The sequence below is a fragment of the Tachysurus vachellii genome, chromosome 16 (genome assembly GCF_030014155.1).
Source record: "Tachysurus vachellii isolate PV-2020 chromosome 16, HZAU_Pvac_v1, whole genome shotgun sequence".
Taxonomy (NCBI): Eukaryota; Metazoa; Chordata; class Actinopteri; order Siluriformes; family Bagridae; genus Tachysurus; species Tachysurus vachellii.
Genome location: NC_083475.1, coordinates 8,320,683 through 8,348,615, shown reverse-complemented (window position 1 = coordinate 8,348,615; position 27,933 = coordinate 8,320,683). Strand labels below are relative to the sequence as shown.

Genomic DNA, 27,933 nt, shown 5'->3' with positions numbered 1-27,933 from the left:
AATGATAAATATAATATAAAATATTGTGATGACTCAATATGATATATTATCCATATACCAAAGTATAATTCTTAAATGCTTAAATGTATAAATACAGTACAAAAAGATCATGAAGTCTTTACATGTTAAGTGACACCTTTCTTTTGAAAACTATCTTACTGTAATTTGACAGTAAAACTAACACTGCTGGCGTCAGTCTGAATGAGGCGTGACTGACGTCCGGTAGCTTTCTGTAAATCCAATGTGGTTTTGAAACATGGGTTCTCCTCTACACTGACTAGAGTCTAACATCCGCAGCTTTTAAACATTTCAATCACAGCATATTAAAGTGCTTACAGTTATAGCTGATGGAAAGGCAAGTTATAGGTAAAGAAATTTGTGTCCATAGAATTGTTTCTTGTGTAAATGTAGATGTCAATAATTTAAAAAAGAAATTGGAAGCAAAATTGTTTTTCTTGACAAAAATGGCATTCACAATATAAAAAAAATCACATAACAAAGTTTCTGAATTTTACATCAAAAGATGGCTTTGAGATTAATTATAATTGTAGTAGCCATCCAACGGGGGGAAGAACGGAAATGTGCATTCTGTGCAGTAGATTGTAAAACTGGCCTCTGCTATATTCAGCAATCACTGTGCCTTATACACATCAATGGAAAGTTTTTTTAGTAACCCCATTGACAATTGCAGAACATCTCAAAATGTAGATGTTGTTGAGCACCATTTTTTTTATTCAATGGTTCCTTTGCTGTGATCAAAACAGCTGCAGAGAGAGAGAGAGAGAGAGAGAGAGAGAGAGAGAGAGAGAGAGAGAGAGAGAGAGAGAGAGAGAGAGAGAGAGAGAGAGTTTTTATTCACATGATATCAGTACAGATACAGTAGTATTTACACTGGCTAGTATGGTAGTATGTTAGCTTAATTAGCTCGTAAAACATAGGTAAATAATAGCAATATAATAGCAATCTACTTTTTCCGTTAAGGGAGCGTGAGCCTGATTGAGTTGAAATATTTATTATGTCTAACGTATTATAAGTCATATTTTTTGACGAATAGCCTGCCTTATTCTGCTTTTGAAGGTATCTGTAGAAATCCGCAGACATCAGAGTTCAAATAAAGGCCCTTAAATATCTAATGATGAAGGAACTTTTTCTCTTTATTCATGAAAATATTAAGCGGAGGCTAAGAAAACTTTTCAGTGGGACATTTGCGATGATATGTGTAAGACCGTGCAGCTCTGTCTGGTTTGTGACCTCCATTTGGCGTTTTTATGATATGCATAATATGCAAATGGAGTAGATTTTCCCATTTAACAAGTTTAAGAAAATGTCCACATGCATGCCTGCAGGCTGAGTAGCAATGAAACTGGTATAGAGGAAGATACATGTTTCTCTTCTAGATGCTATTGTAACTTGTTTATCCTACCAGCTGTCTAAACATGGGGCATCTATATGTATGCAAAGTATGATTTGTTTTCACATAAAAATTATTTCTAGAACATTAACTGAGTATAGTGAAGAATGTTTTTTTACTGTGACTATTCATAATGTACTGTACCAGCCTAATATTGCCCTGTTGTATTTCCAAATATCATGCCCAGTTTGAGCTTTGTGAAGAGAAACTAACAAATTGTTTATATTCCCTAAAAACAGTAGTCATTTTTTTTATTCATGATGGAAGATCGACTCAGCGTAATCTAATTTTGAATTGCACAGTACACAAAAGACTACAATTTCTTAAATCAGATGTTTGTGATATAATGCAAAACATCTTGCACTGTATGTAGAGATCAAGGTCTGAGATGTTGAGTTCTGAAACAAGTAAAAGGGTGTCATATTTATCATAACTTTTATCATAACTTTTAAATATTATATATAGGTGTGCCAAAACATTTGCATACAAGCGTATGTGTGCATAATACAGTACACTGGATAAGTATTCACTCACTTACTTCACATTTTGTAGTGTTACACCCTGGAATTTTAAATGAACTTAACTGTGATTTTAATATAACAAAAAGGTTAATTAAAGGTTAATTAAACAAGTAAGCAAAGACTTGTTGTTTGCATAAGTATTTGCCCCCCTGGAATCATACATGAATTACAGCTGCAAGTGTTATGGGATATTTCTCAGGTGAAACAACTGGATTCTGATATTTTCACTGCTCTTCTTGGCAAAATTGTTCAATCCCTATCTGTTGGTGAACAACTATTTTCCATTCTTTCATCAGACTTTTAATTGGATTAAGGTCGAGACATTGACGGTCATTCTAACAAGTGCAGGTTTTGATTTTGAACCACTGCAGTCGAACTACGGCAATGTGAACAGGAAACTCCTTTACAATATCAAGTATGCTGGATTTCTTCTAGGATTTTTCTAGGATCTGCTCAAGCTTGTCCACTGATAAATCTCATTCCTGTGACATGATGCTACCACCAGCATGCCTCACAGTGCGGATTTTCTTAGAATAATGAGAAGTTTTGTGATTCTACCAAGCATAGCGCGCCATGAAAAAGCCAAAATGGTTCGGGATTTTTTTTGTTTGCTGAGTCCTGCTGGCCTTTTAGCAAAGTCTAAGCTGGACTTCATATTGCTTTTAGTTTCATAACAGCATTTTCCTTGACACTCTTCTATTAAGTGAGTGTGGGCTTTGGCTGTCCTACAAACAGCTTCTCCTGGCTGAGCTGGGGTTCTCTCTTGCTGCTATAGAGTTATTCTTGGCCTCTTAGTTGTTTCTCTGAACAATGCACTTCTTACCAGATCACTGAATTTTGTTGTAACTATGCCATGTTTTTCAATTTATTAGCAATTACTTTGTTTTCTTTGTTTTGTTAGATTCTTGTTCTTCATGATATGGTTTGTTTACTGTAGATATGTTCTCTAACAAACTCTAATCTTTTAGTTCCACACGAGCCAAATCTGACTATTTATGTGACCTCTCATCGCACTGGTTGCCCCCAAACATATTTAGGGATTTCGCATCAACATGAATATTTGTACACTCACAATTTTCATTTGTGAATAAGTCTATTTGCATTCTACACAAACTATATTGACATTTTTTACTTCAATATTATGGGCTATTTTGTGTAGACTTGTGACCTATAGCCCATTTGTATTATACAGAATTTGTAAACTATTCTATCAGAGTCATGGGCCCAGATATTATGCATGTAGAGAAGTCTTCTCAATGTAGTAGTTATGAGAGTATCAGGCAGAGTAAAGTAACATTTTCAAATAACTTAAAGTCACTGCTGGGTTAAGTATAGTCTAGTGTGAAGCATAGATCTAAAAGATCGATCAATAAGATAGATATGGTCCACTGACCAAAGTGATGGTCTTTATACTGTACATAGCAAACAATAGCTACAGCTACAGAGAGCACTAGTGCAACAGTATCAGTATAATCATTTATTTTATTTATCCATCACATTTAGATATTACTCTGCATCTTACTTTGAAGCCATGAAAAATCCCCAGCACTTATCCATGAAAATGAGATAAAGGACTTGTTCATTAAGCTAAACATGTAACTCTGTCATGGCATTAAGCAGCTGTGGAAATGTCATTTCACACTTCAGGCTTCAGCTGAGCCTCCTGGGCTTGCCATTTCACAGACCCGTGTGTCTCTCCCCAGGCCAGCTGTATTACTCTGTGGTCCTTTCTTTGTAGCAAAAGACTAGGACCTCTTCTGCTTAGGTGAATTTAAACTCTGTGTCAATTCTGAAATAATTCATTGCTATGCCGTATTCTCTAAAATCTCAAAATATCCTTCATCCTATTCATTATCTGTTAAATAAATGTTCCTACCTCACCTCATTATTTTGTTTTTTATTTTCTATATTATTATTATTATTATTATTATTATTATTATTATTATTATTATTATTATTATTATTATTATTATTATTATTATTATTATTATTATTATTATTATTATTATTATTATGTAATTTATTACTATTTGAAATTTATAACAATTAATTTGTAATTTGTGGTTACTTTTTATATTATATTGTCAGAACTTAATACTGATTTAAAGTTCACCATTATAAAATATCATTATTTATTATATTATATTTTTTTTTACTGTATTTTAATGTTTGGCAACTCGGTCAGGACGCAGTTTACAGGTTCTTTTAGCCCTTAAAGTAGAACTGTCAAAACATCTCTTTCCTAAGAAGAGGTATGTAAATAAATTTATTTAGAGCTTTAATAGTGCCTCAGTGATCTAATTAAGTACTAACATTTTCAAAGCATATGTGCACAGCGTAATATTACTTATATATAATTAATATTATTAGTAGTATTTAGCATCAGGTTCCAACAGACACAAACTGCAGTCTATTAGTACTCAAGATTAAATCTTAAATGGCTTAAAATACCCCCAATAAATACCATTTAAAAGGGCAGTTTGAAGTGCAGTTGAGTCTCATAGATTTCACAGCCCATGGTTTCTGTTAATATTGAATGGATTCATATATGTCCAAGAATCTGTATTATTTTCTTAATTCTTAATATTCTACAATACACTGTTTGACCACTTCATACTTGTGATTATTGCTATACATAATTTATCTGATCTTATTCAGTGTCTGAAGATGCCAGATATGTTGGGACGTTTTTTACATTTGAATAAAATGAAAACTAAGACTTTCAAATCACATGAGCCAATATTTTATTCACAACAGACCAAAGATAACATAACAAATGTTTAAACAAACAAATTTTACACTTTTATCCACTAAATGAGCTCATTTCTAATTTGATGCCTGCTACAGGTGTGGGCACGGGGGGAATAAATGACTGAAAAGATTTCACAAAAGAAAAAAGGGGACATTTTTCAGCTAGGAGAACATCTAGCAGCTAATTAAGAAAATCTCTGTGTGTAAGGGACAAGGCCGAAGACCTTTTATTGGACGCCGTGGTCTTCAGGCCCTCGGACGACACTGCATCACTCATCGGCATGATTGTGTCAATGACATTACTAAATGGGCCCAGGAATACTTCCAGAAACCACTGTCGGTAAACACAATCAACCATGCCATCTGCAGATGCCAACTAAAGCTCTATCATGCAAAAAGGAAGCCATATGTGAACATGTTCCAGAATGTGTCCTGTGGGCCAAGGCTCATTAAAAATGGACTGTTTCAAAATGGTAAAGTGTTCTATGGTCAGACGAGTCCACATTTAACATTCTTGTTGGAAATCATGGGCACCATGTCCTACAGAGAAGGGAGACCTTCCAGCGTGTTATCAGTGTTCAGTTTAAAAGCCAGCATCTTTAATGGTCTGCGGTGAATATGTGCATACAGTATGGGCAGCTTGCATGTTATGGAAGGCACTATGAATGCTGAAAGGTATATAAAGGTTTTAGAGCAACATACAGTATGCTTCCCTCCTATTTAACGCCCTCCTATCCTAGCGCCATTTATTTCAGTGAATGCCTTGTGTATTTCAGCAGGACAATGGAAAACCACATACTGCAGATATTACAACAGCATGGTTTCTTTGTAGAAGAGTCCGGGTGTTGAATTGGCTGCCTGCAGTTCAAATCTTTCACCTATAGAGAACATTTGGCGCATCATTAAATGAAAAATACATCAAAGAAGACCACGGACTCTTCAGCAGCTGGAAACCTATATCAGGCAAGAATGGGACCAAATTCCAACATGAATAGTCTAGAAACTTAGAACCTCGATGCCCAGACGTCTTCAAACTGTTTTGAAAAGAAGAGGAGATGCTAAACCGTGGTAAACATGCTTCTGTCCCAACTTTTTTTGAGACCTGTAGCATCAAATTTGAAATGAGCTCATTTAGTGGATATAAGTGTAAAACTTCTCTCTTTTAAAATTTGTTATCTGTGTTCTGTTGTGAATAAAATATTGGCTCATGTGATTTAAAAGTCTTTTAGTTTTCATTTCATTCAAATTTAAAAAACGTCCCAACCTTTTTGGAATTGGGGTTGTATATTATTATATGCTCTTGCATGATACACTGTGATCCGTAGAGCACACACAAATACACACACGCATATAATATATGCGTGTGTGTATTTGTGTTATATATATTATATATATATGTGCAAATTATGTATATTATAATGTATGAATTTACCTGAATACTAATGTTCTGTCCTGTTCTCTGATCTCTGATTGCTGCAGTAATTACACAGCTCTCGTTGGTGTGTGGATTTATGGTTTCTTTGTCATGGTTCTGCTGGCATTGGACTTCTTATACTATTCAGCCATGAACTATGAGGTGTGTCGTGTCTATCTGGAGAAGTGGGGACTGGGCGGTCGATGGTTGAAACAGGCCAGGAGCCAGTGGCACAGTGCCACCATGGTGCAGGAGGGAGAGCCGAGCACAGGGACGAGTCTGAGCCACGGCCCTCACCAACATCATCACAGACAGAGTTTAAGAGGAGAGGTGGAGAGTCCTGCCCTCCTGACCATCCAGACCTCCACAGCATGGTGAGTCTGCTAAAGCCACTCAGGCAGAATTCTTATATTTTTGTACTGCTCTGGTTCATATTGTAACCGAACAATAAATGATATTGTTTTTAATAATATCCAACATTAATGTTGCTAGCTTAAATCTTTCAAATCCTGATGCCTACAATGCAGTTCATTCTTTAAAAAACTCATTGTAACAAAATGTGAAGGAAAGAACCATAGAAGATGCATTAGATGTACAGATACTGCATAGCCCAGATGAAATTTCCAGTTCAGATTGGATAATAATAATAATAATAATAATAATAATAATAATAATAATAATAATAATAATCGGGGGCACAGTGGCTTAGTGGTTATCACGTTCGCCTCACACCTCCAGGGTTGGGGGTTCGATTCCCGCCTCCGTCTTGTGTGTGCGGAGTTTGCATGTTCTCCCCGTGCCTCGGTGGTTTCCTCCGGGTACTCCGGTTTCCTCCCCCGGTCCAAAGACATGCATGGTAGGTTGATTGGCATCTCTGGAAAATTGTCCGTAGTGTGTGATTGCGTGAGTGAATGAGAGTGTGTGTGTGCCCTGCGATGGGTTGGCACTCAGTCCAGGGTGTATCCTGCCTTGATGCCCGATGACGCCTGAGATAGGCACAGGCTCCCCGTGACCCGAGGTAGTTCGGATAAGCGGTAGAAAATGAATGAATGAATGAATGAATGAATGTATAATGTTAAAACATACAGCATGTAGTAACTTTGGTTTGTGTCATAACTGAAAAAAACTAATAATATGGAAACTATGAATGTAGTATGAATAGTTATTATATATAGTTATATATAGTTATAGTTATTATAGTTATAATAGTAATAGTTACTAAATGTTACTAAGTGTTAAAACAACTCAAACAGAGATTATTTGCACGGTTGGATTTGCAGATGAATTGTTATTATTGGTATTAAAATCATTAGCACACACTATAGTCTTTGTGTTTGTCTTTAACATGCAAAAATATAGACAAAGAATTTAGTCATTGCAGATCTCAAGCATTAAGATGCGAAGCCATAAGTAGGGACTATCTGTAGACCATCTGCTGCTGAGCATGATTTATCAGCCCACCTCCTACATGTCCATCAGTGAAAAGAGACACACAGGACCCCCGCTGATCAAATGTTATTTAAGTGGTGGACCATTATCAGAACAGCAGTGACACCTATGCCTGGAGAATTTGCCAGTGCTAAAGGCATTCTTGGCTGCTGTTAGAACATAAAAGGTGTCACCATCTGGGATACGCAATCTGAGAGTGAAAGATCCATTATTATGTGTTGTATGCTTCATATGTTTGGCTTCACTTCACAGAAGGTTAAAGATGTTGAAAATGAATAACTCTAAAGCTAAATTAAGAATGGTTTTGAAATCATTTTAAATTTAGTTCTCTGACAGTCAGCATGCACATTTTACATATATGTAAAGTATATTTAATATATAATTTATACTCATGGCAGACTACCAACAAACTTATGATTGTTGTGGTTAAGGTGCAGGACTGATTGGAAGATTGTGAAATTAAATCCCAGGACCACAAGCTGCCACTGGTGGGTTCCTGAGAAAGACCCTCCATTGCTCATTTGTTTAAATATAAGTTACTCTGGATAAGAGAGTCTGCCAAATGTCTTAAAATCCAGTCATACTGCCTTGTTATGTAGCTTTGTAGAAGCCAACATTCTGTTTTCCTATTTAAGCTTAGACAAAAATCGATCAAGAGTAACTCCTCCTAGAACTTTCGAGCCACATGCACCAAATTCGGATATATTGTAGACCCTGGTCTGAAGTTTGTTGCTGTTACTTTTCTAAGCGATCCAAGTACCGGTACTTCCGGTACCGGGTCTCAAAATGGCCTTTTTTCCCATAGACTCCCATTATAAAATTTGGAGGTTTATAACTCGGCGGGCTTTCGAACTATCTACACCAAACTCGGCCAGCTCCTTTAGGATGATACTCTGAACAAACTTTTAAATCGGTGTACCGACTGGCCTTTCGGTTGTGCCGCAGCCCCGCCCCCAAAATATGCAAAATCAAAGAACTTTTTACAACATGGACATGTGACATATCAAAACACTCAGAACAATGAGGGGAACTTTCTCACGGGGATTCTGATGACGTCACATGCTCATCTCCACTTACCTCCAAATGTTTTGGCACCCTAGCTTTCTGTTTACTTGCTTCCAAAAGTAACACTAACCGTTATGTCCACCCGCCTCCAAAAAGCACCAGCCTTTTGCGAATACTTGCATCGTCAAAGCCAACATCAAAGTTTGTCGTGACGAACTTTACAAATCTAGTTGCTTATTGGTGTTTAAAAAAGGGATTTCAATACACAATATAATACGAATCCTATACTTGTTTAATGAAATGTTTTACATAGTCACTCTGTAGGAAAATTCATTGCATATGCATTCTAATGCTTAGAGTTAAACTACTAGACAAAAAAACTGACCACAGGTTATAAAGTATTTCGAAAAATAAAAGGCCACCACTGCCTTTTCACTCAGAATGGGTCTGAAAACTGATCTGATGCAGAGAAGTGGAATCTAGCGTGAGATGCAATGATGTGTCTTGGCATATGAAGACTGGGAAAAGGTGCTCACAGTGTGGAGAGAGATGAACGCACTTCTGAGCTGCATTTGTCAAGAAGAAATGTGGAGCCTGTAACATTAGGCTAATATTACAGACAGTGTTTTTTATTAAATGTTCTTTGTGTCATGAGGCAAGAAGCATTCCTGTTTCTGGAGCCATGAACTAGAATTGGATTTTTATCATCGTTGAAATTGGAGAAATAGGGTCAATTAACAAAGTATGAATATTATTATGCATTGCACAAAGGTTGTGAGAACAATATTAAGGATCAGTGCAGGGTATTCTTCACCTCTGGGCAATCGAGGTTATATAAGCAAGATGAGACCGTCTCATTAGTGTGTAAATCCTTGTATTAGATAACACAGGATTGATCTGATCTGAAATAGCCAAGCAGTAATGTAGTGTTACTACTGGGGCATGCTTTTAGACAGTTTTTTTTCCAAACCTGAGGCTGTTTGCCCGAGAGGTTGGTACGTGTGGTCAAGTTTGAAACCTGTTTTAAAATTTGGGTGGAATCCAAAGAAACAATTTCTAGTCATCTAGAAAATGGTCATCTGCTGTTTGCTTTTAACCGTGATGTCTATTTTTAGGAGCACTTCAAGTACTCTCTTCCATACATAAAATATCAAGTTACAATGTTTTCATGTAGAATAAAGATGGGTCACGTCATGGCTGTTATGTCGCAGGTTATCCAAAGTTTATAAGCCACTTGGAGTTTTTTTTCCACCTTTCTTTCTTTCTAATACTTATACTTTTGACTGATATATATTTAATGTATGTATAATACCGTATTATATAATACTGAGTAAAAACTGGGAATAAAGGTGTGCAGCTTACTGCGAGTTGGTTATAGAAGTTTTCAAAATTTCTATTGTGCTTATTCCTGTACAAAAGATTTCAATACACAATATAATATAAATCTTTCCAGGTTCATTGTGATTACACAATACTGATCTCCACCTCAGTCTCACGCAGAGTTGTATTTCAGAACATCTGTTAAGCTGCATTAAAAGTTATTTAACCAGACAAAGTCTGATATTTCAGCGTCTCTGCATGAACCGTGTGTAGCTCAGGGAATGTTCTATAAAAGAAGAGCTCCTCTATCACTAAACCCGTCTGGCCCTCGTACCACACCAGTATTGCTTAAAAGCTCTGCACAATGCAATATAAATGAAGACTGAGTCATGATTTAAACTAGGCTAGAGAAGTAAAGAAGTATAGAAAGGGCAGTGTTTTACACTGAATTAGACATTTATCATCTTTATAAAAAAGAACATTTAAGGTTTAATTAGGCATGATCATTTCTCTGGGTCTTTATTCCAGGCTGTTGCTCGTATATACTGTACAGTGCCCTGTGGAACTGCTGGCCTTCTTTTAAAAAAATGAATAAAAATGTTTGTATGAAATAAACGTTTACTCATGCACTTATGTTTACTTATGACTTTATCCTGTTTAGGGTTACACTAATTAGTCATTACACCCCTTAATTACATTTTTACCCTCAAACAACTGAAGAAACTATTTATTTTGGTGTTTATTGAAATAATAGTTTTTTTTTTATATAGACAAAATTATTGGCTTTTTAAATAAATACAAACAATCATTCCCTGTACTTAGTTCTATACCATTTATCCACATAAATATTATATTAATAAATATAATGAATTAATTCATAATTAATAATTAATTCTATGCATTAATAAATATTAATGCATAGAAACATGTTTAATGTGGCATTTGATAAATACAGTATGGATCTAGAAATAGTGCAGAATCTTATGTAATATATTAAATATAGGGTACTGGTTTATTTCTTTGTTTTAAATATTTCTAAATTATAATATACTCACCATCCACTTTCACAGGTATGCCTGCATATTTATGCACTTTTAAATGCAGATTTATTTACTTATCTAATCAATCAAATATGTGGCAGCAATGCAATAACTAAAGGTCAAGAGCTTCAGGTAATGTTCACGTCAAACATCAGAAAGATGGGAAGAAAATCTGATCTCTGTGCCGTTAACTGTGATATGGTTGTTGGTACCAGATGGGCTGGTTTGGGGATTTGATAAACTGTTGATCTCCAGGGATTTTCACACACAACAGTCTCTAGAGTTTACACAGAATGGTGTGAAAAGCTACAACATATTGAAAGAGTGACAGTTCTGTGGGTGGAAACGCCTTGTTGATAAGAGACATCAGTGGAAAATTGCCAGCTGCCTGAAAGGATATACTGTAGTAACTCATATAATTACTTTTTACAACCGTGGTGATTAGAAAAGCATTTCAGAATGTACAACACATTAAACCATGAAGTAGATGAGCTACAACAACAGAAAACCATATCAGGTTCTACTCCTGTCAGCCAAGAACAAGAATCTGTGGTTAATGATTATTTAAGTTACTATAGACTTCCTGTCAGTTCAGACCAGTCTGATCATTCTCCTCTGATCTCTCTCTCATCTACAAGGTGTTTCATCCTGCAGACCCTCCACACACAGGACATTTTTTGTTTTTGGCATAATTCTGTTTTAAACTCTTAAGAATCTTCAAAAAATCCCAGGAGATCAGTTGTTTACAAAATCCTAAAACCAGCCTGTCTGGAACCAATATCCATGCCACGGTTAAAGTCACAGATATCACATTCTGAAGTTTAACTGAAATAAACATCAACTTAAGCTCTTGACCTGAATCTGCATGACTGTATGATTAGATAAGATGAATGTGCATAGTGTATAAGTGTGTATGAGTATTTCTCTACGTGTCAAAGTGATCCTGGCATAGCAGTGTTTTGGGGAAACTCAGCTCTGTAGTTGCTAACATGGAAGTAATTACACTGTGATTATTTACTAATAGATCCAAATATGAATGTGGTAGAAATTGAAGTCAGACGGGAAAAGTTCAAGACAATTCAAGACGGAAAAGAAAATCAGCTATAAATTAGATAGAGTATGAAAACAATAATTCTTCTGTAAATATCTTTAGGTAGTAACCTAATTAGGTTTATGTTTTTGGACAGTAGACAATAAACTCAGCTTAAAACAAATTTGTTTACTTTCCAGATCTAACAGATCAGGTTAATGCTTACAAGAGTAACCAAATAAAAAAGAGTGAGTCCGGCTGCGGTAGGTGTGTGAAGCTGGCTGTAGAGATAAAAACCTGGACCAGTTGTTTGGTTATTTTGAAAGTTGGCATTGCAAAGAAAGGGTTATGTCACAGCTGTCAGTCAAATGTTCTGCACACAAATAAACTACTCTATATAGGCTATTTTTCCATTTCCGTCTTTATTTATTATATATATATATTTTTTTTTTACAAATCTGAATTTGTGAACTGAACTGTCAGAAAGAAATTACAGAATGTGTTTTTGTTTTTCTCCATCTAGATACTTGAAGCTTGACTCATTAGGATGTACTGTGCAGGAGAAGCCAAGAAGAAACAGTCACAGAAAGCTCACTGACTTTTCACAGAGTAACTCTGCAGGTTTATCTCCCTTTTTGAGATGTGGATTTTTTTTCCTCCACTGTGATGTTCAGCGAGGAAACTTACTTAACACGGTCGTCTGATCATCCGATCCATATCTGCGCAACAGGATGAGCACTTTCTCTGACCTTTCAACTAAGGCAAAGTATCCTATTGTAAACAGTAAAGGGAAAAGTGTGTACTCTTATACCCTACTCTTATACTCACAGCACAAGGTGAGACAGACTTCAGTTTCTGAGACTGCCGCAAACTCAAACACAAGGCAAACTGTAGATGAATGTTCTATTGTACTTCTCAGCAGGAAAAGCAGAGGATCTTTTATTCATTCAGTGATTGTACCGGTCCTGTAGTGCTTTTTCAAGGAATTTAGCTGGATATATGATATTAAAGACTTAACCAGACAAAACCAAAAAAAAAAAGCACATTTCATCTGAGATAAACCTTTTTTGCCTCCTATTAGAAGACAACCAAAATACTAAATACATGGTATTGAAAATATTGTTTGAAAATATTGTGTATATGATCAGTATTCACCATCGCATTAAAATCACTGGTTGAAAGTGATGTGTGTACTCTTGCAATACAGTGAAGTACTTAACTACTGAAGTTGACAATGTCAGATTAAGCAATATGTCATGCTAGAAAGTCCTGAAGATGTACGATGATGTGTGATTGTTCCAAATGAATTACTTGATTACATGGAAATACTGCCTCATAGAGCTTCTTTTTCTTTAGGGTGGCCTCCTGGTGCATTTACATTGTCGCCAAATGATCTGATGTCGAGCTCTGCAGAGTAAATCTATAGTATCTGCTTCTGTGCGTTATTTTATTTATTTTTTTTTTTTTTTCAGAATGAAGAATACAGTAAGAAATGCTGATACAGTTATTATTAATATCACTTCCTTCTCACTGATTTCAGCTATTCTAAAATGAACTGTGGACATGACATGAACCCTTTCGTTGGCAGCAATGTGAATGCACCATTGGTAGAAATCCTGCCGGTAGCTTTATTTCCCGTGTGGAAAACGTGCACTGACTTGAGGTGAGTTGATAGGAATAGTCAAAGCGAGTAGTTAGTTAACCTGCAATAAAGCACAGTATTGTGTTGCATTACATTATAATAGAAAGAAACCTTTCTGTGATATCGTTATCAGTGTTTTAGATGAATCTATTCTCTTCTCCTAGCAGGCAGAGACATAATCTGTGGTACAGTAATGGGTACTGGTGATGGTGATAAATTGCCTTACAGTAAAACTATTGTACACCCAGCACCAGTCGCATTGTAGTGGCACGTGTCCTTCACTTCAGGTGTAGCGTGGCAGTGCACCTGTTCTTGATGTGGGTTTTAACGAATGTATAGTGTTTGGATTCGTTTTTTTGTTGTAATTGCACTTGTTAACTTTTTACTGTCACAAGCTGAAAAAATGCAAAATAAAGATCTATCTTTTGCAGTGTGTTCACTATCTTCTGTACGATCTTTCTTTTTCAAAACACAGTGGTATAATAAGTGTAAATTAACAGCCATAACAATAAAGCGAACTACCTGCCTGATATCGTGTAGGTTTTTGTGAAAGTCGCTCAGATCAATACACTTGGGCATTTTTCCTGCTTCCAAATCATCAACTTTGTGACATGGCTTCACTTGCTGCCCTTCCTGTGACAGGTGACAGACAAGTACAGGTGACAAATAATTAATGTTACTCATTTCACCTTTAATTATCACTCACTTTGGATTTGTGCTTGTGGCTGCTTCTGTAATATTTTGTCTGAATCGCTCAGAAACATGTTGCTGTTGAAGTCATATCGACCTCAGACCACTCTGGTCACTTCTAGACTCTTATTCCTTTTTTTCCCTGACACCCACACAGCTGTCTGATGCAGGTTAAAGTGACCCAGCTCTCTCTGATTGCTAAAAGCTTCTCTCTAGCACTACACGAGTGGTGCTTATTACTCCTGTGGAAGTCCAAGTCACACCTGCTTCTATACTTCCCAGTTGGAGACGCCTCAGGTGGGTTGAGATGTGAACAAGAATCCAGCTCTAATTGGTACCAGGGTTCCTTTCTTTTCTTTTCTTTTCGTCACCTCGCGACTCAGCAGAGAATGCCTGGTCCTTTCTCTGGACCTGGACAGCGGTAGATAAAGCACTAAGCAGATGAACTTACTGACACTGTGTGTTTCTTGTGTCACATCGTTAAAACTGAGCAGAACTGCTACACAAGTGTTAGTGCTCAGACTCTTGGACAAGCAGCCAACAGTGAGCCACAAAAATGATCGGTTCTTGGAGTAGGAACAATGAATCATGTTTTCATGGTGGACTACAGGGACTTTACTGTGGTGCAGAGACACGGTGACAAAACAGGACAGAACCACAAAACGACAAGCATGGAATAAGCCAAAAGATCTATTGTGAATATATGTTGAGCAAAATCTACAGAAACATCACAGCAGCTGAGAAAATGTGTAGTGTTTAAATGTAAACTTGTAGAGATTATGTTATAAATAATAAATATAGAGTTATTTATGTGCACTCCATTTGGTCTGTGAGTTTTTGAACCCTCTGCATGTTGTCACTCACGTTTTTTGGATATTTTGTCATTGCATTAAATGGCTAATTGACTAAAATTGCAAAACAACATATGATATAAATAACATTTGATAATGTTTAATCATATTACAATGATAATAAATAACATTTCATGAGCAACGACACGAGGGCTTGATGGCTTAATGGTTATCATAGGTACCTTACACCTCCACTTTTTGGGGTTGGATTCCTGAATTTGGAGTTTGCATTTTCCCACCATGCTTCATGGGTTTCCTTGCAGTTGGGGGGTTGTTCGGAGCCTTGCTCAAGGGCACCTCAATCGTGGTATTGCCGGCCCGAGACTCGAACCCACAACATTAGGGTTAGGAGTCAAACTCTCTAACAATTAGACCACGAATTCCCCCCAGATAAATATATTTCCAACCACTATTTTAAAATATTATTTTTATGTTTTATTTTGTGAGTTTTTGTGTGGTGGGTTAAAAGTAACGCCAGACAGTTTCTATCATCTGTACTGGGCAGATAATTTTATCGTTCTACCAATGCATTTATCTTTGTTTGTGCAAGCTTGGTAATGGCACTACCGTAGACTGATTCTGCCTGAATTAAATCTTCACGCAGTTGTCTGTGGTATGATGAATTGCCAGTGCTTAATGCCTTTATATTTACGTAAGTTATATGTAGCCTATAGTCTTCTGTCATCTCTCTCTTGTGACTTACAAACCCACGTTTGGAAAGATGGCTGTGCATCTACAAAAATTGCAGTTATTTGTCACTGCTTGGGGAAGTCGTTCTTCCAGCTGTTGCGTCTGCTTCAAAACAGCACAGCAACAAATCACAGAAACCTAATTAATCTATTAGGGACCTATTTATATCCCCCTGCTGCTGTCTGCTGCCTGTAGAGAGGCATAAAACTATTCTTTTGGTGACACAAATTTAGCATTAAACAAATTATCTCATTAAGCTTAATCGGGACTCTTTACACATGCATTACTGTTTAGATCTTACCCTCACCCAAAAGTACACTCCACACTTAGGGAGGATATGAGAGCATTACAGCTCAATTTTTCTCACAGGAGGACACGACTGCGCAGTGCCTAATATTCCTTTGCAATATTTCAGATGTGCCGACGGTGTTTCAATGGTAAGAGCAACTTCTTGGTCTAGCTTGAGGTTCATAAACACTCCTTAATGATCAGCCACATTACTGATGCTTTTTCTCTTTATAGATCTGGTAATATAACTCTGTTCTGAAATTTAAAATAAAAAAAAATATATATTGAAATAAAAATATCTTAAAAATTGCTCCACAAAGTGACCCTAGATGATATTATATTCCAACCATTGGTAAGTAATAATGTTATCCGGTTTAAAAACCGACTTGTTAGCAAAACATAGTATATGTCATAAATCAACAGTAAAAATCTTTCTGCCGCTTATCCGAACTACCTCGGGTCACGGGGAGCCTGTGCCTATCTCAGGCGTCATCGGGCATCAAGGCAGGATACACCCTGGACGGAGTGCCAACCCATACACACTCATTCACTCACACAATCACACACTACGGACAATTTTCCAGAGATGCCCATCAACCTACCATGCATGGGGAGGAAACCTACCATGCATGGACTGGGGGAGGAAACCGGAGTACCCGGAGGAAACCCCCAAGGCACGGGGAGAACATGCAAACTCCACACACACAAGGCGGAGGCGGGAATCGAACCCCCAACCCTGGAGGTGTGCGGCGAACGTGCTAACCACTAAGCCACGGTGCCCCCCGGCACCCCATCATAACTGTTTAAACAGGTGCAGTTAGTCTTCACTACTCACCTTTAAACTTGACTTTAGGTTCATAACTTTGAACAAACACCACCTGCTTAATATAGAGTGGTTCCTCCTTTTTGCTGCCAAAGCAGTTATGACCATCAAAACATGGACTCCGAAGGATCTCTGAAGGTTTGCTGTGGTATCAGAGAGCAAATAGCAGATCCTTTAAGTCCTTTAAGCTGTGAGTTGGAGTCTCCATGGATCTGACTTGTTTTTTCATCACATCTCACAGATGCCTGATCAGATTGAGATCTGGGGTCAACACCATGAATTATTTGTCATGTTCCTCAAATAAGTCCTGAACAATTTTTGTAGTGTGGCAGAAAAAACTATCCTGCGGAAAAAGGACACTGCTATTAGCATGAAGCTGTGTACTTGGTTTGCAACAATGTTTAGGTAAGTAGAATGTCTCAAAGTTACATCCAAATGAATGCAGTACTCAAGGTTTTTCAGCAGAACACTATCCAGAACATCACACTGCCTCCTCCAGCTTGCCTTCTTCTCATAGTGCATCCTGGTGCCATCTCTTACCCAAGTAAGCGACCCAAAAGAGAAAAAGAAAACTTGAAAAAAAGGAAGAAAACGTGATTCATCGCCTTCATCCATGGCTTCATGTTCCAGTTCTGATGCTCTTGTGCCTATTGTAGGTGCTTGTGGATGGGAGTCAGCATGGGCACCCTGCAATAGCTGTAGTAGCATTTATCTCTACCAAATATATAACCTATATATAAAATGAGGCCAAGTATCCTCAGGACATCAGCATAAATTCTGATTTATCTGTAGAATTTTCTCTCTTCATTAATCTGATTTGATATGCCTATATGTGTGCAATCCCCATCGTTAAGGATTATGGGTATTAAACTAATCGAATGTGATTGTGAAGTGAAGCTAGACACTGTAAGGAGAGTGGGATCTACAGCTTTGGTATATAATCCTTTTAGTGTTGCTGCAGATTGCAGAGAATGTACACGAGCTCCAAAAAACGTATTATTATCTGATAATTCCATCAGTGATGTAAATGAACGTTATTTTAATCATGCGCAATTTCACTTTATCATCAGTACAGTTTATTAAGTCATACTGTGATGACCGTGATAGAAAAAAAAAGACGTAAGTAAAGGAAATAAGTATCAGTTGTAAATAAGTTCTCTCTGACACTAAAGTCTTTTTTTAATGCGTCAGAACTTATCATTTTTCCCATCTCACTTGAACAAATATAAAGTGCAGTATCCTGCTAGCACAAGACACAGGGAAAATGTAGATGCTAGCCAGACACGAAACAAAACTTTTACACGCAAAGCGAGGAGAGAAAATCACAGCTCCTAGCCAAAACATTACAAAAAGGTACATAAGAACCTTTTTTAAAAAAAAAACTGAACTGATCACACTGACTCCGATGTTCATACATCTTATTTTTTTATTCCATTTAGTCTGTGTTAATACACTTAACTACAGCAGCTTACTATACGTTATATAACAGAGTCAATTTTATCGCAGGAAGCTAAAACACAGGGCTGGGTAACAGAAGGAGCGTCAACTCGGCCTTGCTAATAAAGCAGTTATTATTCCACCCCTGTCAGTGTGTAAATAAATACATGCCTGCCATCTGCTTTACTTCAAGCATATAGTATAGCATTTCACATAATAATACAGCACACTAGAATTGCATTATAAACTAAATCAAATGCAATAGCAGTTACTTTTAGAGTTAAAACAGACAAAGATATCTTGAAATCATGAAATATGAATCCATGACTAAGTTCCATGCATTTCCAAACACTTAACAGGGCTAAAATTAAGACCATAACCTTCAGAAATCAAGACCACTCAACTTTAGCCTGCCAAGATGAAATCCAGACCAAGACAATAAAGTAATAGACGATGAGTAAATACAGACAGAAATCTCCAAAGCTTTCCAACAGACTACAGCGTTCAGTACCAACAATCAAAGACATTTCTATGGTCTATGGAACATCGAGAAACCTCTGCTGCATAATGTATAACCTCCCAAGCTACTGTAGATGTCTCCTGTTGTCAAGTCTACTGGTTGATCCTGTCATAGCACATTTGCTACACTTTGTAAAATAAAAATGATGCCAAAGAGATATTAACACTTGTATGTTGGGCGTATTTTTGTTACTCAGCCAGTGTTGGAGGGTCTGGTGACCTGCTGCCTTTTTGGGGTTTTTAATTCAACACAATCAAAAATTTTATGTTAAAATACTCTACAGATGTTTACTTCATCCCAGTTACAAGCAATATAAACAGCATATATGGGTAATATTTGCCCTTTACCTTTATTACATCACATTTTTTAATTAAAGTGCTACTCGTTTTTTGTTGTTTTTTTAATAAAATGTAATAAAAAAAAAGAAAATCAAATTTAATCAAGTTATGAGTGGGAAAAAATCAACAAATTTACAAGGAAGCAAAGTTTTTCAAAACTATTGATGTTTATGAATATGGGTCCCACAGACCCGAACAACATACAAGGGTTAAAACCTAGTCTGCTTGTGTTCCTCCTGTTTAAAGCACAGCACAATTTAGCTACTAATCAGCCTTATTTCATTCATTTGCATTTTCAGACCCTTCACATTGTTCAGTTCCTTGTATTTCTCATTTTCCTAGTTTTCAGCTTTAAAAAATTCATAGTATAAACATACACCACGTATGAATTTTCACCCTGGTCAAAAGCCGGGCTGATTTTCCACTGAAAAATCAGTGTGTTCTTGCTGATTAACTGGTATTTTACAGTTTAGCTGGTTTCAAGATGGAGTTCCATACCACAGGAGACTCATTTCCTCCCACCAGAACATGGCACGCAGAAATAGCGTCTTAATTATTGTGCGCTTAATCTACAAGATTTCAGATCAATTCAGAAAACCAATCACTGTGAGCATGAGAAAAGTATGGATCTGTAGGTAGACATGTGAAGCTTTTTACTCTCTCATTCATCTTCTACCGCTTATCCGAACTACCTCGGGTCACAGGGAGCCTGTGCCTATCTCAGGCGTCATCGGGCATCAAGGCAGGATACACCCTGGATGGAGTGCCAACCCATCGCAGGGCACACACACACTCTCATTCACACACTACGGACAATTTTCCAGAGATGCCAATCAACCTACCATGCATGTCTTTGGACCGGGGGAGGAAACCGGAGTACCCGGAGGAAACCCCCGAGGCACGGGGAGAACATGCAAACTCCACACACACAAGGCGGAGGCAGGAATCGAACCCCGACCCTGGAGGTGTGAGGCGAACGTGCTAACCACTAAGCCACCATGCCCCCTCAAAGCTTTTTAAATGAACCTAATTAGTGTTTTTTTCACCTGAGCTTCATTAAATTGTGAAAAACAACCATGGATGAATTTTAACCAAAGGAATGTTGCTTACTGGATATTTCATTCATCCCTTCTAGAGTTCAGCATATTTCCATACCATACAGTGTGAATAGTGAATATTAGTGTTTACAATGGTAACTACTAAAGCAGAGATGGTTTATGAGTTAACTATTATATTCCATCAATTTTTTTTAAATATCTATTTTTATCGTTGGATGGATGTCATCTTGAAAAAACAAACCTTGTTGGATGTAAAGTATTGCTCTTTCACATAACTAGTAAAATCTATTAAGATTTTAAACACACCTTTCATTTTGTTTTCAATAAGAGAAAGATCTTAAACAGGAAATAACTAGTTCAATTAATTTACTATGTGAATATGTATTTTCCATTTTAAACTAGGCTCAGAATTGCTAACTATGGTAGTTTCCTGTTTAGAAAGGAAAACACATCAAGCTTAAAAGGTTTCCTTGGCCTTTAAAAAGGCTTTGTGGTCTTCGCCCCAAGCAGAACTACTCAAGAGAACTCAGTGGTGTTGCGTTTGTTAACTGATGTGTTTAATGTTTAATCATGACTGTATGTACGCTCGGGAATTCCCTACAACAAAATTGTAATTAGTACCTTTACATTTTGGCTTATGTAGAGAAAATTAATCATACAGCTTTGCAAAAGGTCAACATCTATCCACAGCCCAGTGTAGAAGGTCAGAGCACAGCAGCAGGGCACTTGAGCCAATCTGCTCTTTCTGCTCCCACAGCAGGACTCCAGAGTTGAGAGTCAGAGAGGCGGAGCAGGGGAACTCAGTCCAGACCCCCACAGGCATCTGCCCTTTTGCGCCTTTGTGTTTTGTGGGTGTTGTATTGATTTTTCTCTTTACTGCACAGAAATACAGAAAGCAGAATACGCTTCCCTTACACCCCCAACCACACCTGATTTTTTTAAAGCATTTTTTTCCAGGTACTAAAATCAAATGACACTTAACTAATATATTTTTTTCTATTAATATTCAGGTCAGATTTAGAGGATGACTGTATATACTGTATATACAGCCTGAGCTTGATGCACAGAGATTCGGTAACAGGTTTGTGGACAGGTTTTAATGAAACACTACTGACATCAAGTGGACAAATAAAGAATGTCAGTTCTTCAGCTGCACCTTTTTTCCAGGAACCTCTCCATCTACTTCATTAGGAACACCTAAACATTTCTCCTAGGATTTTCACACACAGCAGTCTCAAGATTTTACACCGAATGATCTCTGCTTACCAGAGAGTCTGCAGGTTAACCTTATAGATGGTAGATCAGACTGGTCTATGCCTCAGATGCTTGCTTGCTCTTACCTGGGAGGTGTGGAACCTGATGTGGTCCTCCACTGTTGTAGCCCTTTCACTTCGGTGTTTGATGCTGAGTGCATTCTGAAGTGCTCTTCTGATCACCCCGGTAAAGAGTGTAGAAAGGGTGATTATACAGTGTGTGTAAAAAGTATTTAACACCACCATTTTTCTCAGGAAATATTTTTTTTATATTTCTAAAGGTGCTGTTGACATGAAATTTGAATCAGATGTCGTAATAAAATGGAATGACGCAGGGAAAAAGTATTGAACACAATTACTGAAATTTATTTAATACTTCATACAAAAGCCTTTGTTGGTAATGACAGCTTCAAGACGCCTCCTGGATGGAGAAACTATTGGCACGCTTTGCTCAGGTGTGATTTTGGCTCAATCTTCCACACACAATCTTCAAATCTGGAAGGTTCCTTGGGCCTCTTCTATGAACTCTGATCTTCAGCTCCAAACAAGGTGTGTAACATGGCATCCAAAGAGTTTTGATTTTGGTCTCATCTGACCAGACTATATTCTCCATATTTCACAGACGTGTCTAAATGTAGTGAAGCAAAATTTTAACGAGCTTCAACATGCTTTTTCTTCAGCAATGAAGTCTTTCTAAAGCTCTCCACAAGTGCTCCTTGGCTCTTGGACAACTCTTAATCCTCTGTTAATCCTTTTCACTCCTGTCACTTGGTCGAGGCCGGTTTATGGTAAAATGATGCTCTTTTCACATCCAGATTACAGCCCCAGCAGTGCTTACTGGGACATTCAGAAGTTAAGCCCTTCTGTAACCAATGCCATCAGTAAGGAGTGAAGGTCTTGAAAGAAGCCATTGCCTTTACCCTTCTTGAGATATTTCTTGTGTGACACCTTGGTAATGAGACACCTTTTTACAGGCCATCAGTTAGGACTGAACCAGCTGATTAATTTCCACTGACGAGGGCCAGGATAGCTTTCTAATTACTGAAAGATTTCAGCTAGTGTCTTGGCTTTCCGTGACTTTTTGCACCTAACTTTCTTCATGTGTTCAATACTTTTTCCCTCCGTCATATCATTTTATTACACATAACTTAATTTCTGAACTCATTTGTCCTGTTTTCTGTCTATGTAGAGATTACTTTGGTTTTTACCAACATCTGGTGAGAAGTTTACATCAACAGCAGCTTTAGAAATATATTTACTGAGAAAAAATCGGAGGGTTTTGACCAAATGGTCAGATTGGTCAAACCGATCTGACCATTTTCCTCTAACCTCTTTTATTAACAAGTCATTTTTTTTTTACCCACAAACTCTCTAACACTGGTGACTGTTGTGTGAGAAAATTTCAGATCAGCAGTTTCTGAAATACTCAAAGCAGCACATCTGGGTTTCCTGGCTCCATGTCACAGTTGAAATCACTGAGATGACACTTTATCCTTCTGATGTTTGACTTAACATTTACTATTGACCTGAAGCTCTTTTCCTGTATCTATACGGATGACTGATTGTATAACCACATACATATGCAGTTGTTCCTTATAAAGTGGATAGTGAGTGTATATTCCAAGCTACTTTTGGAATAACATCGAGTTGTGTAGGTGTTGAATGTCATACAAAGCTTCTACCTGCTTTCTCTCATAATATCCCAGCTCCAGGCCCTCCAGTTCAATTCTAATGTGAAGCTACTGCTCGTGTTGGGTTTCACACACTCTTCATGTCCGTATGGGTTTCTCCCGGGTTCTTTAGTTAGTCACCTCTAAAAGTGCTGAGATATGAGGACTAAATCTGCAATGACTTTCTATGAGAGCTGTATTCCTCCTTCCACAGACACAAATAGAAGACAGATTTGGCTGAATTGTGATGACAATACAAACGATGTGTCTTGACCCAGAAAATCTGTGGTATTTATGAAAAATTGTAAGCTCATCTGAATAATTGTGAAATCCTGGAGGGACTGAGGAGTGTGTGTGCATGTGTGAATAATTAACTGTGATGGACTGACATGACGTAGTCTATTCTTGCCTCACACGCCTCTTGAATTCAACTAAAATATCGTCGCTGTCAGGCGGAATCTCCAAAACCGCTATTTTTCAGGAAATTAAAAAAACGCCGTACCTTATCTGCAGTGCACAGGGTTTAGTCCGCGTTGCAGTGGATTGTCTTGCGCTAAATTCCTGTCCTCAGACGAGCACCAGAACTAGCGGGGGTCAAGATTTTTTTTTTCTTTGAGCCCAGTGTTTTGAAGACATTTACCTCAGAAGACGTGTTGATTCGTTGCGACTCTTCTTGAGGAGAAATATGCCGTGAAGCTCTCCCGCGGAGTGAGGAAGAGGAGGACAGTTGAAGTGTCCAATGGAGTTATGAGATTTGCGCTTAAGCTATTTTCAAGGCTTTAGATTAGTTAATAACTTGTAAAAATAACAGACCCACGTGGGGACTGACCAATAGCATCGCTATGTGAAAAAATATGAAATTGACCAAATTTGGACATATGAGGTTTCCGCCCGACAGTGACGATATGTATAACGGTTTATGGGCATCTCCAAAACACTGGAGGTTATTATAACTGCATGACATGAGATGTTCAATAAGCACAAATGAGTGTAAAGATCATCTGTGCACAAACATTTGGCCATATAGTATGTCCTGCTTATCTAAGGTCACATGACTAGTGTGATGTTAGAATAAATATAAGGCATGTCTGCATTCATGAGTGCATTCAGACAGATATAGATCTACAGAGCTGTCGAATGTGATATATGCATGCAATAACTCCACCTGCGGTTGCTGACCCGAAAAGCAAATTTATTTACTGATTTGTACTGAAAGTGCTTGTTTTAAAATGAAAATCTATCAAAAGGTAGCTGGGTTTGTTATTATTAATTCCAAAAAAAAAAACACCACTCAAAACAAAAAAGTGTCTTCCATTAAACCCTCAGTTCTTTCTCCAAATGTGTGCGCCAATGCACTTTCAGCACGTAGGCCTGCCTAAACCTCTTGCCGCACTCCTTGCACTCGAACGGCTTCTCATCGGTGTGGATCTGCATGTGTCTCTTAAGACGGCAAGAAGTGAAGAAGCTTTTGCTGCACTGGGGGCAGGTGTAGGGTCGAACCCCCGTGTGGTACCTGGTGTGCAGCTGCAGGTAGCAAGCCTGTGTGAAGCTCTTGTCACAGTGTGAGCACTGGAACGGCTTGATCCCCGTGTGGTAGCGCTGGTGTTTCAGCAGCTCCCCGAACGAAAAGAAGGTTTTGCCACAGTCTGAGCAAAGGAAAGGCCTCTCGCCTGTGTGTGTAAGCTCGTGCCTGGTCAGGCTCGCTTTATACGCAAACGTTTTGTTGCATAAGGAGCATTTGAAGATTTTGTCTTCGGTGTGGCCGGCGACGTGTGCACGAAGGATCCTCTCTCTCTTAAAACTCTTGCCACAGTGCGGACACAGGTACGGCTTCTCGTCCGAGTGCGTCCTTTCGTGCTTTCTCAGTTCTCCCGGGTAAAGGAAGCATCTGCTGCAGCGAGAGCACCTGTAGCGTCTCTCGGCTGTGTGAGTACGCTGATGGGACAGCAGGGCGCCTTTATAGGTGAAGCCTTTACCGCAGCTGCAGCGGTACGGCCTCTCAGGCTGATGCACGAGCATGTGGCGCTTGAAGCTGGTGGTGCACACGAAGCTGGAGCCGCAGAGCAGGCATTTGTGTGGCCGTTCACCCATGTGGCCTCGCTTGTGCCTGATCAGCGCAGCCTGACAGCTCAGTCTCTTTCCACAGTCGTTACAGCGCTGCAGATCTTCCTCGGGATGCGTCTTGTGGTGCTCACGGCGAGCACTGTGTGAACTGAAGCTCTCGCTGCAATACAGGCAGGTGTACATCCAGGGTTCACCGTCCTGAGGTTCACTTTTTTCAAGCTCAGCTTCCTGAAGTCTCTCACCAGCAGGGGTTTGAGGACTTTTTTTGCCACTGTGTATCAAACGATGGCGCCGCAGGGCTTGAATGTGTGAGAAGCGGCGGCCACAGTGGGAAGCTGTACACTGGAAGGGCTGCTCGCCTGTGTGGCTGCGCTCGTGCGCCTTCAACATGCCCGGGTAGCGGTATCCTTTGCCACACACCTGGCACACGTGAGGCTCTTTCTCGGTCGATGACGAAACCGGGTGAACCTTTTTCATGTGACTTTTCACATAGCGTTCCTGAACGTGTGTAAACGGGCAGTGAGGGCAGGTGAATGATTTGGACGAGAGCTCTGTAAAACAGTTTCAATAACAGTGTTAGACATGATATGAAACAGTGGTCACAATGAAGGAATTGATGAATGACCATCAAAACAAAACTAGGGTTAAACTTTATCAACAGAAGACACATTCATGTCTACATTCTGTTGTGTGTTTTTCAAAGCATCTCTCCATTTTTACTCAAGCATCAAGTGGACATAGTCTTCGAATGGCCTCTCTTTAAAAGTGTGTATCATTAAACGGGGTTTCTGCAGGGTTTAAACAGTCAAATTTAAGACTTTTTAAGACCTTTTTATGACCATTATGATTTGAATTTATGACCTACACGAATTACGATAAATAACTTCAGTCATTAAAATTCCTTTCAAAAGTCTTATTGTTCGGAAAAGTTCGGCGATATCCTCGTTCCCGTTGTACGACTGGTGTTTGGTCACAGTATTCAACACACACAGGACCTCCGCTTTCAGTGTGGAGGTTGATCCGAAACCACTGTGTGTGGCACTGGATGCGACAGAAACGGAATCCCGCGCTGTACTTGACCGGGTAACGTTAGTGACGGAGCCGAACAAAACTGACGGATCACCTGCACCCCGTGCAGGCCTTTTACAGCAACGATATGCTTTTCTGACTTTGCATGCGACTTCAAGGCTTTTATGCCTAGACAGCTCCAAAGTCTTCTTACACAGAGTGCAATAGGCTTGATACCGATTGTTAGCGACGGGCTTGAGCCAGCTACTAAACGCACCGTCTTCGAGCCACAGATCGTTAAAGGTACATTTTCCCATTGTGATAGCCAGGATGATTTTAATTAAACTAAGCAGTGACTCAGTATGATACAGTATGTTCGGAGTTCACGCGGGTTTCTGTGAAAGTCCTTCCGACAAGTCTGTATGCTGCCGCATGGACCTTGTAGTTCTGGAACGCTGTGATACCAGTGTGATACCACCCAGATTCCTCATACAGAACTACAACAGGCAAAACAAATGAATGCCATTGAAGAACAAATTAATGGACGAGCATGTCAATTTAAGACGTGGCTAAATGTTTTTTATGACCTTCCGGACGTTTTTATGTCTTTTTATGGCCTTAAATTCTTATTGTTAAATTTATGACTTTTTATGACTTTTTATGACCCCGCGGAAACCCTGTTAAATTAATGTCCTGTACAAAGGCTAAACCAACTTAATGTTTTAGTCATTCCGTATGGCTGTATTGCGAAAATGACCAGAAAAAGCACAGAGAATCTGACGGATGCCAAACGTCGAATAAATAAAATTTTCATATATTATTCCGGCTTTGACGATCGTGTTCTTCCTAGTTTACGGTCGAGTCGTCCGATCGAAAGTGTCAAAGATGCATATTACTAAAAGTAAGAAGGTTTACACTGTCAGATGGTGTGTTCATTTCCCTAGGCAGTTATAACTAATCCATATTGTTTTAAATGTGCACGAGCAGAAATTGTGCTTGCGGGTCAAACTACACTCCCGCGAAGAAATAAAAATTATTAATGATTCTACTGCATAGAAAAGTACTTGAAGGTCATTTGCATAATAATATAGCAGAACAAAAGGACTAGACTTAACCTGTATTTCCATCACTTGTGGCAGGACCAGGAGATACAGACAGCTCAGCAACGTCCCTTTAAAACAAACATGATATTGAAAAACAAACAACTCACAGTCCACAACTGATTCATACTAGACAAATGATTCGTTATGTAAAATACTGAAATAGATTTCAAATGTTCATTCCTTATTTATTCATTGATTTTATTTACTTTCACAGTCTAAGGAGGAAACAGACAGATTTTCATTTCTCAGTATAAATCTTGAGTTTAAACAAGAATCTAAAATCATTGTGAATCGAATCAATTCAAACCCATGTACTGACCTGTTATCTGAGTTGATACATTCTCTGTCTATCTCTGTGACCTTCCCCGAGTTCCTCATAGGTGCAAGCGGTGTTCTCTCTTGCTTATGTCTGTTTACCACACCAGGGTTTCGTTTCTGTAGATGAACCAATTTCAGCTTCCAAGTCTTCTTCGGCTTTCGAGCTGATCTGCGGGTCCCTGCGGGGATTGTAAAAGCGGCAGCTCCGTCATCGGCGGTCACAGGTACAGTGAGCGTAG

General features: G+C 38.4%; 2 protein-coding genes across 3 annotated transcripts in view; one reads left to right on the top strand and one right to left on the bottom strand.

Annotated features, from left to right (window-relative positions):
• shisal1a (shisa like 1a) overlaps window positions 1-13,968 on the top strand; it is a 33,904-nt gene extending 19,936 nt beyond the window's left edge. Inside the window, exons 4-5 of one of the 2 annotated variants that reach the window (XM_060889645.1) lie at window positions 6,163-6,471; window positions 12,465-13,968. In XM_060889645.1, coding sequence (XP_060745628.1) covers window positions 6,163-6,471; window position 12,465 — 310 coding nt within the window. In that variant the 3' untranslated portion in view covers window positions 12,466-13,968. Of the gene's footprint in view, window positions 1-6,162; window positions 6,476-12,464 lie in introns of those variants that run through there. The other variant, XM_060889644.1, reaches the window with a different exon arrangement.
• A 10,446-nt stretch (window positions 13,969-24,414) lies between these two features.
• The window catches only part of si:dkey-14k9.3 (C2H2-type zinc finger protein), a 10,946-nt gene continuing 7,427 nt past the window's right edge, over window positions 24,415-27,933 (bottom strand). The window contains exons 7-9 of the mRNA XM_060889014.1: window positions 27,696-27,933; window positions 27,389-27,444; window positions 24,415-25,816 (exon numbers count right to left, since the gene is read on the bottom strand). The exon at window positions 27,696-27,933 is cut by the window's right edge and continues 477 nt beyond it. Coding sequence (XP_060744997.1) covers window positions 24,516-25,816; window positions 27,389-27,444; window positions 27,696-27,933 — 1,595 coding nt within the window. The 3' untranslated portion in view covers window positions 24,415-24,515. The remainder of the gene's footprint in view (window positions 25,817-27,388; window positions 27,445-27,695) is intronic.